Source organism: Podarcis cretensis, assembly GCF_951804945.1.
Source record: "Podarcis cretensis genome assembly, chromosome: 2".
Lineage (NCBI taxonomy): Eukaryota > Metazoa > Chordata > Lepidosauria > Squamata > Lacertidae > Podarcis > Podarcis cretensis.
In genome coordinates, this window is record NC_137171.1 from 10,871,101 (window position 1) to 10,886,289 (window position 15,189).

At 45.2% G+C, this 15,189-nt stretch overlaps 1 protein-coding gene and 2 long non-coding RNA genes across 4 annotated transcripts in view; 2 read left to right on the top strand and 1 right to left on the bottom strand.

Annotated features, from left to right (window-relative positions):
- The window catches only part of SMUG1 (single-strand-selective monofunctional uracil-DNA glycosylase 1), a 27,631-nt gene extending 19,086 nt beyond the window's left edge, over window positions 1-8,545 (top strand). For both annotated transcript variants that reach the window (XM_079966913.1, XM_079966912.1), the window contains one exon: window positions 4,761-8,545. In XM_079966913.1, coding sequence (XP_079823039.1) covers window positions 4,761-5,288 — 528 coding nt within the window. In that variant the 3' untranslated portion in view covers window positions 5,289-8,545. The remainder of the gene's footprint in view (window positions 1-4,760) is intronic.
- LOC307210810 overlaps window positions 1-15,189 on the top strand; it is a 554,287-nt gene that overhangs the window by 47,127 nt on the left and 491,971 nt on the right. The gene's annotated exons all lie outside the window — the stretch shown is intronic.
- Window positions 5,733-12,331, bottom strand: LOC307210809. The gene is made up of 2 exons (XR_013836140.1): window positions 9,865-12,331; window positions 5,733-9,174 (listed from the first exon to the last, which is right to left on the bottom strand). It is a non-coding gene; the product is annotated as an uncharacterized lncRNA (long non-coding RNA).

A 15,189-nucleotide genomic window follows, 5' to 3' on the forward strand; every position in this document is an offset into this window, starting at 1 on the left:
GCGAGCAAACAAAAAGATGCAGTGACAAATTTGCATTCTTTTATGTATCTGTATTTCTACATACAAGGGACGCGGGTAGCGCTGTGGGTTAAACCACAGAGCCTAGGACTTGCCGATCAGAAGGTCGGCGGTTCGAATCCCCGCCACGGGGTGAGTTCCCGTTGCTCGGTCCCTGCTCCTGCCAACCTAGCAGTTCAAAAGCACATCAAAGTGCAAGTAGATAAATAGGTACCGCTCCAGCGGGAAGGTAAATGGCGTTTCCGTGCGCTGCTCGGGTTCGCCAGAAGCGGCTTAGTCCTGCTGCCACATGACCCAGAAGCTGTATGCCGGCTCCCTCGGCCAGTAAAGCGAGATGAGTGCTGCAACCCCAGAGTCGGTCACGACTGGACCTAATGGTCAGGGGTCCCTTTACCTTACCTTATTTCTACATACCTACATCCTACAGCATGGGTAGGATGGCGGATCCAGCCCAATCGCCTTCTAAATCCGGCCCACAGACGGTCTGGGAATCAGCATATTTTTACATGAGTAGAATGTGTACTTTTATTTAAAATGCATCTCTGGGTTATTTGTCGGGCATAGGAATTCGTTTACTTTTTTTCTAAAATATAGTCCGGCCCCCCACAAGGTCTGAGGGACAGTGGACTGGCCCCCTGCTAAAAGTTTGCTGACCCCTATCCTACAGCATAGTTCTTGTAAATAAAACACCTTGAAGCTTCAAATTACAAAATTATTTACAGCTCAGTTGGTTAGAGTATGGTGTTGATAATGTCAAGGTTGCAGGTTTGATCCCCATACAGTATAGCTGCATATTCCTGCCTTGTAGCGGGTTGGACTAGATGGTCCTTAGGGTCCCTTTCAACTCTACAATTCTATGAAAACCTATAGGCGGGCCAGAGTGAAGCCTGTTAGCTCAGTCCAATCCACCGCAGTGTTGGGGCCAGTGCCACAGCCCACCTGCCGTTGGCCAAAGAGGCAGGCAAGCTGTGATCCACTTCCCAGGCCTGGGTGAAGCTGAAAAGGTTCCACTTAAGCCTGGGAAAACCCTTTGCCTGCAGCACGACCGCAGGATCCAGGAGAGGTGTTCTTGCCATGCTGCAATGGCTCAACCTTGCGGTAAGCAGCATTGCACAACAGATGAAACATGTCCTGAAAGACCTACGTTGGCTCCCAGTACGTTTCCGAGCACAATTCAAAGTGTTGGTGCTGACCTTTACAGCCCTAAATGGCCTCGGCCCAGTATACCTGAAGGAGCCTCTCCAGCCCCATCGTTCAGCCCGGACACTGAGGTCCAGTGCTGAGGGCCTTCTGGCGGTTCCCTCACTGTGAGAAGTGAGGTTACAGGGAACCAGGCAGAGGGCCTTCTTGGTGGTGGTGCCCTCCCATCAGATGTCAAGGAAATAAACAACTATCTGACTTTCAGAAGACATCTGAAGGCAGCCCTGTTTAGGAAAGTTTTTAATGTTTGATATTTTATTGCTTTTTTATTCTGTTGGGAGTAGCCCAGAGCGGCTAGGGAAACCCAGCCAGATGGGCGGGGTATTATTATTGTTGTTGTTGTTATTACTAATACTAAATTTATTATTATATTTATTATTATTATTATTTACAAATGGTTTTTCAACATTTTATTTCTTCTTTCTTTATGCTTTCACCACCCCATTATTTTTAATCAACTCCTCCCAATTGCACCCAGGGCTACTACCTCCCCCCGGGATCATTCCAGCGCCCCCCCAGGGGGCAATATCACCCACTTTAGAAACACTGGTCTAGCTACATATTATCTACGCTGACTGGCAGAGGCTCCCCAGGATGTTCGGGGAGGAGTTTTTCCTAGTTCTACCTACAGAGGCTGGGAAATTCTGCATGCTCTTTGAAAACTGAATTAAATCCCAAAGTCTTATCATTCCAGTGGAGAGACCATGCATGGCATTAGAAGCCCCATTCCGTGCTGCACACATGGTCACTTCCATTCTTATTTCCCTTTGGCCTGCCTTTTGAAAACCCAATCCATTTTGTGGCCTGTGTGAGCATTTAAATTTTATGGAGATCAGCGTCTGATAACGATAGACGGATTAGCCTCTCATCACGAAGGCTTATCCCACTCCCCTCCCCAAAGAAAAGATACTGGTAGATCCTTTTCAGTGCAGCAGCTGGGCTGAGCTGGAAAACAGGAGGAGAGGTCTGTATTTAGCTGGCCTCCCATCCAAGAAAAACTTTAATAAAAACAATTTAAAAGAGAAGAAGCCCCTGTCTCTGTTGTTCACAATTAAGGCTTGTAAAGCAAAAGGCTTTGCTGCACAGCCAGGTCCCCTGTAAGCTCATCTCACAATCCTATATATGTTTACTACACAGAAGTAAGACTCATGGGGTCAATTAAGTTTCACTCAGAGGAGTCCTGTTGAAACTAATGAACAGGACTAAGTTAGGTCCATTGATTTCAGTGTGTCTGCTCTGAGCAAAATCGAGTTGAATACCACTCATGGTATAAGATCAGTTTTTCCCAACCTTGGGTCTCCAGCTGTTTTTGGATAATACAATTCCTATCATCCTTGACCACTGGTCTTGCTAGCTAGGGATGATGGGAGTTGTAGTCCAAAAACAGCTGGAGACCCAAGGTTGGGAAAAACTGCTTAGATGAATAATGATTCCCAAAACCCCATGTCTCAGGAGACATCCATTTTTATTCATCTACCCTTGAATTTCCTACTTATTATTATTATTTATACAAGGCATAGGTACACTTGGCCCTCCAGATGTTTTGGGACTACAACTCCCATCATCCCTAGCTAATAGGATCAGTGGTCAGGGATGATGGGTGTTGTAGTCCCAAAACATCTGGAGGGCCGAGTTTGCCTATGCCTGATTTATACAGTGGTACCTCAGTTTAAGAACAGCCCTGTTTACAAACTATTTAGTTTACGAACTCCGCAAAACTGGAAGTAGGGTCTCGGTTTGCGAACTTTACCTCAGTCTAAGAACGGAAGCCAAACGGTAGAAGGGCACTGGCGACGGGAGGCCTCGTTAGGGAAAGCGCGCCTCAGTTTAAGAACGGTTTCAGTTTAAGAACGGACTTTCAGAACAGATTAAGTTCGTAAACTGAGGTACCGCTGTATATGGCTTTTCTTCCAAAATGAATCATAGAATCATAGAATCATAGAGTTGGAAGAGACCATAAGAGCCATCGAGTCCAACCCCCTGCCAAGCAGGAAACACCATCAGAGCACTCCTAGCATATGGTTGTGAAGCCTCTGCTTAAAGACCTCCAAAGAAGGAGACTCCACCACACTCCTTGGCAGCAAATTCCACTGTCAAACAGCTCTTACAGTCAGGAAGTTCTTCCTAATGTTTAGGTGGAATCTTCTTTCTTGTAGTTTGGAGCCATTGCTCCGTGTCCGCTTCTCTGGAGCAGCAGAAAACAACCTTTCTCCCTCCTCTATGTGACATCCTTTTATATATTTGAACATGGCTATCATATCACCCCTTAACCTCCTCTTCTCCAGGCTAAACATGCCGAGCTCCCTTAGCCGTTCCTCATAAGGCATCGTTTCCAGGCCTTTGACCATTTTGGTTGCCCTCCTCTGGACACGTTCCAGTTTGTCAGTGTCCTTCTTGAACTGTGGTGCCCAGAACTGGACACAGTACTCCAGGTGAGGTCTGACCAGAGCAGAATACAGTGGCTCTATTACTTCCCTTGATCTAGATGCTATACTCCTATTGATGCAGCCCAGAATCTTACAGTGGCACAAGAACATAAAAGAGTCCTGCCAGAGGAGGCCAGAGGCCTATTTAGTCCAGCATCTTCCTCTCACAGCAGCCAATTCCCTATGGGAATCTCGCTAGCAGGACCTGAACGCAACAGCTTCCCCCATTGTGATTTCCAGCAGATGTTATTCAGAAGCTTCCTGCCTCTGGCATATGTAGTCTTCACAGGCACTAATTAGACCTAGACCTCTTCTTAGGAGATCTTGAGCAGCTATGCAAGGAAATAATTGTGGTACCCCCATGGAGTAATCTGGATTCTCTCAGTGGTGAAGATCCCTAGTGGAGGTTTCGCCATGAAGAGGTCTTCTTCTTTGTCTCTGAACAGCCTCCTCAGGGACTGTGCTGAGGAGGGCTGCACTGAATGGTGGGAGCCTCCCCTTCCCCCTGCTCCTGCTCCTAAATCTTCCCAGGAGCAAGAGGTCAGTATAGATTTCGAACAGTGGTTTGCAGAGGGACATAGTTCAGAAGGCAGAAGCTGGGAAATACTGGATAGGGAACAGCTAGGAGAAGAAACACTGGAAGAGAGAGGGTTATCAGTTTCACAGTCTCTGGACAGCATTCCTGCACTCAGCCCAAGGTCAAGAAGAGCTCAGAAAGTGTCAGAACAGAAAGCACAGAGGATACAAACTCAGATTACAAGATGTAGGAGTGACGTAGATTAATAGGGATAGAAGGGAGTGTAATCCTAAATTGGGAGCACCGCCATTTCTAGGAGATGTGTTCTTTGTTCTCTTGCTGTTATTATTAAAGTTTATAACTGGTAAGATTACCCAAAGCCTTACATCTGTCTAGTCTTGGGGCTACTTGCTAAGGACGTTGTGGTTTAGCTTGTTTATTTCCCTCCTCTCTGAAATAGATTGATTTGGGGGCGCCTTTTCTGACAAATTGGGAGTCCCACAGAAATCCCAAAGTAAATGCAGATCTGTCAAATCCTATGGAGTCAGACTTTCCCCTCAGATTCTGGTTCCCATGTGATGGTTCTTGCTCCATTGCAGGTGCCCTTTGGAGAGGTGCAGCTGGTCCGAGACTGGCTCCAGGTCCATGGGCAGGTGTCCAAGCCACCAAGGGAGCATCCCAAGAGACCTATCCGGGGCCTGGAATGCCCCCAGACGGAGGTGAGCGGCGCCCGCTTCTGGGGCTTCTTCCGCTCCTTGTGCGCCGAGCCCGAGGTGTTCTTCCGCCACTCTTTCGTTCACAACCACTGCCCGCTTCTCTTTCTTAGTCACAGCGGACGCAACTTGACTCCGGCCGACCTGCCGGCCGCCAAGCGTGAACAGCTTCTGCAGGTCTGTGACGACGCTCTATGCGAAGCCGTCAAGCTCTTGGGCGTCAACATGGTGATCGGCGTGGGGCGCTTTGCTGAGCAGCGCGCCCGCAAGGCCCTGTCGGCTGCTGGGATCCCAGTGCGAGTCGAGGGGGTGATGCACCCATCGCCCCGCAACCCCCAGGCCAACAAGGGCTGGGATGCCATCATCCGAGCAAAACTGGAGGAACTCGGTGTGCTGGCTCTCCTTGTGGAATGATTGCTTGCGGAACCTCAGTTGCCCTTGGGTGACTTGGCCTCACATGCCAATCACATTGGATGTGCCAATGACTCTGGACTCATTTTTCATAGACCAGCCCAGGCTTGGGCTACGAAAGCTACTATTATATTGTTGGGTTGACACTACCATTTTTTAACACTACTCTTTTTTTGTGCTCCTGAGATATACTCATAATTCACTTCTTCAGGTTCTTCTGGAGACCCCCGTTGGGTCTTTCCTGGAATTTGGGTTTCCATTTCAACTCCACGTATTGGTGCTAAACCTCATCTGGGGTGATATCTGGCAGATCTTGTAGCAGCAGCTGCCACTCTGCTAGATGCTTCTGGCTCCTCCATGATCAAACTCAGGTTAGACATTGAAGTGGGGAGTTTTGGCCCATGGTCTTCAGTCTGGCTTTTTGCCAAACCTCAGTTCTTTGTGGGTGGAGGCATGTTAACATATTAAGATGTCTTAGTAACCATTGGCTTAACTAGCCACCGTGATGCACTCCAGATGCCTTGGACTACAATTCCCAGCATCCCTGACCATTGGCCATTTTGATTACGACTGATGGGAATCAGACTCCAACAACACCTTACAGGGTACTATGTTGGCTACTCCTGATCTAGCCCATTGGTCAAAACCTGCATTGGTCAACACCAGCACTACCTCCATACACACACATTTAAAAAATATGCATATAATGAATAGGTCCCCAAACACATGTTTGCGTTAAAGGTGGGTCCCGTGTTGGAAAAGGCTGTGGGCAACTGGTCAAGCCCCCTTTTGCTTACTCTGTGTAGTTCTCTTAAGTTCAAGACCCACCACCTGAGTGGAGATGTAGGAGAATTGCGTGCAAAATCTTCCGTATGGCGGACGTGCCGTGTCACTGAGCTACAGCCCTCAGAGTTCAGGTAAATCAAGCAGGTGGCAATCAAAGTGGCCGTCTGGTCGAGGCACTTCTGCAATGTGGGGGCTGCCTCCCCATAGCTGCTTCCCGGGCAGCTTCAACTAGGGTGTGCACCCCCAAAAGAAGTCACGGGGCCTGCTCATGGGCAGAGCATATGGAAACATTGCACACTCTCCTCTCTTTGCCAGAGCTGCTGGGCCGGAGAGGGTGGCCCAGGGATGGAGGTGCGAGGCTGGCAGCCTCTCCGCTGTGGTGGAGCTGCATGTGGCATAGCCGAGGAGAGGGGTGGCAGACGCTCCACTCCACTCCCACGTCCTGCAGCTGGGCGCGAGGAAGATGGTAGCCTCTTGTGGGGGTGCCTAGTCACTCCCCCTCCAGAAAATGCACTCGGGGGGACGGCACACCCAGCCCTCCCCACACTGCACCCCTGGACCTGCTACCATGCCACTGTCGGAATCTCCACTCGGCCAAGCTGATAAAGCTCCATTTTCCAGCCAAGTCTCCGGAATCGCCTCCGACGAATAATTAATGACCTCAAGCCTTTGATGAGGCTCCAAGGCACATTCTATTCAGCAGAGTTTCCAGCACAGGGAAGAGACGAGAGGTTTGGCTACATGCTATGTATTTCTAAGCTACGCAGAGAGCAAAGAAAAATACATCCTCTCTCTATGAAAGCAGAGAGCAACCTGAACAAAGGAACAAAAGAAACAGGAAACCACTAACGTCACATCCGTCTCTCTTCTCCCATGAGACTTCCAATAGCCTGGAATACCTGGAATGTAAACAGAGTCCTGTGACTCCAAGCAGCTGCTCAGTGGCAAACAGAAACTAACAGCCACTGGAGTACAGCATGTTTGGTCCTTGGGGGTATATAGGCATGTTAGCCAAAATCTTCGCCATGAATTCGCACCAGGGTAAGAAGCGACTGAACCCTAGGATAGATGTGGCCCATGGGGCCTCTTCTCTTTTAGTCTTAAAGGAGAACTAGGTCTGTACAAAGCAGCTTCATATGCTCATAAGTCATTTCTGGTCCAGCTGATTTAATCAGTTTGGGTTTTTTTAAATTAAAAATTGGCATTAATTTCAGCTTATTCCTTTTGGTTCCCTCCCACCTCTGTTCGGTTTCCATAACCAAACACAAAAGTGGGAACTTTTGCTTCCTGTTTATATCCAATGCTAGCAGATATTTTGAACTAGGCTGAAACCACTGTGGCTTCCCTTTGAGGACTAAGAATTGCAGGCAACTCACAGCTGCAAGGGAGAGCTCTCCCTTAAAACCAGTTGTCTGGATCTTCTGCTTAATGCTGATTGTTCACTTCTTTTGAATCCACATTGCTTCTGGTGTGTGATAAGAGAATATTCTGCATTCCATAACCTTCTCTGATGGAAAGAGAAAATATCAAAGTTGGCGCTGCCTTTGAACACTGAGCATTTATGTTTTTGTTGATTAAATTGTAAGCTACCTCACACCCCAGGAAAGGTATGCTCGTCCTTTAGCAAACTTAAGAATATGTCAGAGGGTTGTCAGTATGCAAAATTTATTAAATGTAACTTGAATTTTGGAGATAAATTCTAGAGTTTAGCTGTGTAATGTGTGAAAATGCACTGTCTTTTGTCTGTCTTGAATCTTCCATCATTAAGCTTCATTGAATGTCCACAAATTCCAGCGTAATGAGAGAAGCAGGAATGTTTTCTCTGTCAACTTCGTGCACATCATTTGTGTCTTCTGCATATATTTCATGTTCCCTCACCCCCACCTCTCCTTTTTTCTGAACTAAAAAGCCCTGAATGTTGTTGGCTTTTCTGAATTGTTCCACCTCTTTGATAATTTTAGTTCTCCGTTTCTGAATCTGCAATATCCTTTTTGAACTGAGGCGACCAGAACTGTTCATAGTATTCCAAGTGTGATTGCACCATAGATTTTCAAAAACAATTACATTTTCTGTCTCTTTCCTAATGATACCTAGTGTGGAATTTGTGGAATTTGCTTTTTTCAAAGCTGCCACTCACTGGGTTGGCATTTTCATCAAGCTGTTCACCATGACCCAAATATATCTCTCCTGGTCAGACCTCGTAAGAGGTATATGTGAAGTTGCCAAAAAAAACCCCTTTCTTTTCCCTTTATTTAAAATTTAATAATATTATGTTGTAACAATATGCAGCAAAATCTATTATATCTCATGTAAAGGGAAAAAAACAAGGAAATTACATATGAAGAGGAGAGAGAGAGACAACAAAACTCTATAATACCTTGAAGAAATTAAAAGGAAAAATATCACTTGCTTTGTTAACTCCTGAACTGTAAAAACAAGGCGCAACTCTCAATAAAAAAATATTTTCTTGATTATTTAGTAATGCATTTCTCTTGTATGGAAGTTTTTTCCTTAAGATTTGCCAAGTTTCGCTTAACCAATCAGTTATGGTAGAGGGATCTTTATTTTTCCATTTTTGTGCAATACCCTGTTTTGCTGTTGATAGCACTGCAGTAATCGGTTATAAATCGGTATTAATAACTTCAGGAAGTGAAGTTGCAATGTTTTAACCCCAGTGTGCATCACTGAATCACACTTGCCATTTTAATGTTCATTCACAGCATGAAGAAAGTGTTTTGGACCCTCTTGCAATCCCTTTTGGCTCTTTCCAGCTGGAACCCTCTGGTGTCATCAGCAAACCTGGTCATGCCTAATTCCAGGGCATTTATGAGCAAATTTCAAAACATGGTTCCAATATCAATCCTTGGAAGACGCCACTTTCTCCATTGTGAGAACTGTTCATTTATTCCTTCTCTGTTTCCTGTTCTTTAACCGGTTACATATCCAGATGATAACCTCTTTTGTTATTCCATGACAGCTAAGTTTAGTCCTAGGTGAGGGACTTTATGAAAAGCTTTTTGAAAGTCAAAGTACGTAATGCCTATCAGGTCAGGCCTATCCATATGCTTATTGACACCAATAATTCAAAAGTATGTAAGGACTTCTGGGAAAAGATTTATAATGAGTTGGAAAAAATGTTGAAAAATACATTTGTTAAGAAACCAGAAGCCTTTTTACTTAGACTAATAGGACTGGAATTGCCCAGAAAAGACGTTAGATTATTTTTGTATGCCACTACAGCGGCAAGACTGCTATTAGCTAAAAACTGGAAATCTCAAGAAATACCAACTGTAGAAGAATGGCAGATGAAGGTGTTGGACTTTTTGGAGCTGGCCGACCTGACTGGAAGAATTTGCGATCAGAAAGAAGAGGAACACCAAGAAGATTGGAAGAAATTTAAAGACTATCTAGCTAAATATTGTAATAAAAGATAATTAGAAGTCACTTGAAAGTATCAGTTAGGTTTAGGATTAGAATAAGAAGGAGTTGTAAAGAACTGTGGATTTAGACTAATAAGAAAAGAGAAGAAGATAGTAAATTGAAGGAGTTAATTTTATTAGAGGATTTTGGAAAACTTACAAGGTGATACAATGGAATTCAGTTAGGGGGGTTTGAGGAAGTCAGATAACAATGAAAGATAAAATGGGTTCTAGAAGTAATAAGTGTTTATATTTTTTTGTCTTTTAGTATTGTAATATCTTTTCTTTTGTGTGTATTATATGTTATATTTGTCATAAATGTGGGATTTTTTTTTTTGGAAAAAAAATAATAATTCAAAAGCATGTGAGAAAACATTCCCTTCATGGGGAAAAAAAACAGTACTTTTTGTTGGGGTTGGGGATAAATTCTGCACATGCTCAGAGACGTTCATGCCTGTGTACCTGAATTTCTGCAAACAAAAGCTCACCACCGGAGCAAGAAGACTAAAGGACACTCAGCTGACAGCTTCCAGGACGGCTCTCCCATTTATTCAGCAGGTGGGTTGCTCTAGATGCAGAATCCCTTCTAAATCCATTAAATACGATGCATCAGTTTCCTCTTTAAAGGAAGATGGAGGAATTCCATGTTAATGTAAAAAGCATTAAAAGATTTGCAGCTTGGAAGATTTGTAACCTGCTTCCGCTGTGCTTATGTGCGTTAGGGAGTGTAAGGAGGTGTTGGCAAGTGTCCCTCCTCCCTGGCTGCCCTGTGGCTTTGAAGTCTTTGACACGAGATGTGCATCAGATCTCCTGCACCCTCTTTCAATTTAGGGGGTATAAGCGCCTCTCTGCTGTAATCCTGTATCTTGAGATGTAATGTCGCCGATAGCCCAGTGCTGAGAGCCGCTGTGGCCGGTGTGTTCCTGCAGTTCTAAGCACTGTCAGAGCTGGTGATGGATGGCTCAGAGCCGAGTGGACAAAAGCAATCTGCGCTCCCTTGTAACTCAATCCACAGCTCCAAGAGCAGCTGTCGCTGCAGCCGCTTATCGGCTTGCTCCACTTCTGGAGGCCTGGGGAGACCAAATCGCAAAGTGCCTTCGTGCTTGTAGGGGAGGTTGAGTTTAGCACAAAAAAGACCCTCCAGGGAGCCTAGCAAAATCCACCTTGCTGCAATTGATCACAGCGGAGCACAGAATACAGCTTTTAACTTGGCGTCCGAAACTCTTTCCTTGGAATCAGGGCTTTTATATAACAACGAGTTTATAGTCCTCGTGGTTTTGGAGGAACAACCTTCTTCTTCAAAGTCCATGACACCTTTGATGAAGGCTGTTCTCCAACTGGAGCGCTCGCTGGCCAGTGTTTCCCAGTTGTCAGTGTTTATACTACATTTTAAAAGATTTGCCTTGAGAGACTCATTAAACCTCTTTTGTTGACCACCAGCATCATGCTTTCCATTTTTAAGTTCGGAATACAGTAGTTGACCACCACCTTGATAACTCAGGAGAAAACCCTAATGAGCTGTAGGAAGTTTTTTTTCTGGAATAATCATAGGTTGTACTGGAGTGGTTTCCTGGAGAAGAAAGTTAAGCCTAGTGAGAAACGTATGTGCAAAAGCTTGGCACTTTAATTTACAGCTGCTGTGAGAATGGTCTCATCCTATCTATAATGAAGCTCCATGCCTCTTGTTGCTGGTAGAAGAACCCAGTTTTGACTAAAACCTTTATTTTCAATTCCGATGGTTCCAGTACAAATAAACCCCCTTTCCCCTAAAACATTACTTTGATAACGTTCTAGATTGGATCTCATTGGCTGTCACAGCCTTCATTCTATTCATTACGAGGTATGAGAAAAATCTGGTGGAAAGGTATTTAGTTCTATCTAGCTAATTCACTCCCTGGTGGGGTTGGTTTGTGTACATGTGTATTTTTATGTGTTATTATTTTGTGCCAGGAGAAGATGCAACATCTCAGATGGACCTCATAGATATATGAGTATTGGCTATCAGCTTTGGCATTCCGCCAACTCTTGAAGACACACACCTGTAAACATAGGCATTCCCCTGATCTTGACCCAAGTCTCCTGTTTCTTTTCAATTGCTGTATTGTCATCATGTGGTTATTTTAGCATATGTTAATGATGGATGTTAATGTTTTAATGGGACTGTTTTATTGTGTACTTTCGTTATGGCTGTTTTCTATTTCAATTTCTGTATAACAGGTTTTTATACTTTGTAAACTGCTTGCGAGTTGATTCTGCCAATAAGTGGCCTATACATTTATAAATAAGAACAGTTTATTTCACCTGTTGTCATTGAGATTCTTCAAAGTGGGTTGCACAGTAAATAATGCATCACAATGCACTAAACAATTATTTTTTGGTTCCATGATTCATAATCCAGAGCTAAAAGTATCTGGTAGGGCCTCTGTCAGGATTTCAACCACCCATCCCTTGATTTAAGTCATGTGTTGTATATCTGAAGAATGTGCTTTTAAATGTCCTGTCTTGATAGCTACAGGGTTTTTCCAGAGATATTCCTCTGTTCCCCATACTCAACAGTGGGCGGTCCTCCGTGGAATATTCCTATGCTGTGTTTTCTGGTCCCCTCAGCCGCTACTTTTCTCCCCCCCCCCCAATCTTTTCCCATTCTGGGCATACGGGCAGGTATTTCTGTATTTGTGTGCCCACCCTCTTTAAAAACAAGAACAACAACACACACAGGAAGTGTGCAAGAGCAGAAGAGTGAACATTATCAGTCTCTTGTTACCATGTTTCACAATGAAGCCTTGTGGGTTGTTGTTTAAGTCAAGGAGTGTCCATTTCCATTCTGCTTTCAAAATATATGCAGAGGTTTTGCATTCCGTTTCTCTATATTCTGATAAAGAGATCTTGTGCAGAAATTCAGTATGATTAAAAAAAATGAGAAAAAAAATCCCCTGATGCATCTGCTGTGATTACAGTCTCCATGGTAACCCTTACATGAGATCTTGAGCGAGCAACTTCTCCAATTGCAGTTGTTGAAACTGAAACTTCATCAATGTTTGAGGAGCAAACTTTGACACATAGGGCAAACCACCTTCCCCTCCCAGAAGAAAAGAGCTAACAAGCTTTCACTACCAGTAGTAGCTGCATAGCAGGTTACTTCTGCATAATAGGCTTTCCATCAAATGACCTGGCATTTTGGACAACTGTGCCATTATGCAGACAGTGTGAAAAACCTGGGTGCATAAAGAACACGAATTCCACAGTAAACATCCATTATCTAGTCTATGGGTAGACAAACTAAGGCCTGGGGGCTGGATCTGGCCCAGTCGCCTTCTAAATACGGCCCGTGGACAGTCAGCGTGTTTTTACATGAGTAGAATGCGTGCTTTTATTTAAAATGCATCTCTGGGTTATTTGTGGGGCATAGGAATTCGTTCATTTTTTCCCTTCAAGATATAGTCCAACCCCCCCCCCCCAAGGTTTGAGGGACAGTGGACCGGCCCCCTGCTGAAAAAGTTTGCAGACCCCTCATCTAGTCCAACCCCTTGCAACACAGGTTTATGCATCTGTCCCAAGCTGGGATTGAACCTGCAACCTTGGCATTATCAGCACTGCACTTTAACCAACTGAGCTGCTATGGGCATCCCCACCTGTCTGAATGGTGGCCGGAGAAAGAAACAATTGTAATGGAGCCAGGAATGGACACAAGAGCTCAGGTTTGGCAGCTGGCAGGAGGTTGGTGGTTCAAGCCCACCCAGGGATGGTTGTGGGCAGGTTTCCTGCATTGCAGTGGATCGGACTAGATGACCCACAGGGTCCCTTCAAACTCTCTAGTTCTATGATGTTAAGAAGCCTAGGTGGTGGTGGTGGTGGTAGGGTTTCTCAAGCACATACCGTATTTTCCGCTCTATAAGATGCACCCGACCATAAGACGCAACTAGTTTTAGAGGAAGAGAACAAGAAAATATATATTCTCCCTCTCTGCACAGCGCCCCTTCAGCGAAGCAGCAGAAGAAATGGAGTGCAGCTCTCCCTCTCTGCGCTGCGCCTCTGCAGCGAAGTGAAGTCAGTACAGCAAGAGGGATTGCTGCGCAGCTAAAGCAGTGATGCCTCTTGCTGTTCTGGCTTCTGGGATAGCCATGCCAAGCCTCTTCAGGGCAGGGGGAGCGTTCCTCCCGTTGCCCTGAATAGGTTTCGTGCGGTTATCCCAGAAGCCAGAACAGCAAGAGAGATTGCTGCTTTCGCGATCCCTCTTGTTGTTCTGGCTTCTGGGATAGCTGCACGACCTGCATTTGCTCCATAAGACGCACACACATTTCCCCTTACTTTTTAGGAGGGAAAAAGTGTGTCTTATAGAGCGAAAAATACGGTGCGTGTGGGAGAAGTGGTGCTGTTTTAAAGAAGTAGGCTGTTCTGGGTGCCCACCCACGTGCAGTTTGTATCTTTGTGAATAAACAGATCTTGCCTTGTAACAAATAACAGGAAAAGCACACGTTCATCATGCTCTCTCTTTTCAAGGAAATGGACCCTATACAAGGCTGCCCCCCCCCCATGGCACAGGCTGGCTACATCCTGCTGCTGTGCTGAGTCCCAAGGGGCTTCTCTCCCTAGAATTTTAGGCCATTACCTCATCACTACCTCATCCCGGCTCCCCTCTCCACCCCACCTGCCCCACACAGCTTTTGATCTCCCGTGACATTAACCTGAAATTTGAGATTTCGCTCTGGAACTAACAGATGGGGGCTGAGAGCTGGAGGGGAAGCCACAGGGCTGGGGGGTGGGCGGCGAAATCAAAAGGACCCGCTACCTCTCGCAGGAGCCTGCATCAAAGATCAGCTGTATCGGATTGTCTGCGTCCCCCAGCATCTGGTGAGAATCACTTTTTGGACCAGGCAAAACCGAGTTCTAAGTGTCAAGGTGATGAAAGCATCTAATTTTCTGACCTCGTCTCTTATAATATCATCCAGTCTCGGATGCAGTAAGCCAGCCGCTCCATTTGGAGGCTTAAACGTCGCAAAAGACAGGTGGGAAGAAGGGCAAAACAAGGTTCTTTCCAATGTGACTCTCGGAAGATGCTTTCAAGTAACAGATCCCAACCTTTTCAGACACACAGAGCGCTATGCCTTTCAGGGTCCAGGACTCAGTTTCTACCACATCTGTCCATCCATCCTTCTCGTTTTCCTTCTCTCTCCCTCTCAGGCTTTTATGCTCCTTTTTCATTCCCTTACTCTCTTTCTCAATCTCTTACAAAAGGAAGGAAGGAAGGAAGGAAGGAAGGAAGGAAGGAAGGAAGGAAGGAAGGAAGGAAGGAAGGAAGGAAGGAAATAGTAGCTGTGGAGCAACTCACTGGTGGAAGATGTGTGCTTTGAACATGTGGCTGGCTACTCTCAAGCAACACTATATTCTTCCCTGCTGAAAGAAGGCCATTTGAGCCCAATATTCAGAAGCGTTGTAAAACATTCTTTTTTTATGCAGGCTTTCAGAGGGTGTGTAGTTGTAAACGGTAATCGTTACAGATGGTTTTGTTGACTTTACTGGTTTAGACTTTTATTGATTCGCACTGTATGTTTTTATTTAACTTTTATATTTTCACTGTTGATTTTTTTATTTTATTAGGGCTGTTGTAAGCCACTCAGAGCTACACTGAATTAATAATCCTAACAACAAGGAGTCCTGTGGCACATTAAAGACTGACACCTTTATGGTTAGTTATTGCT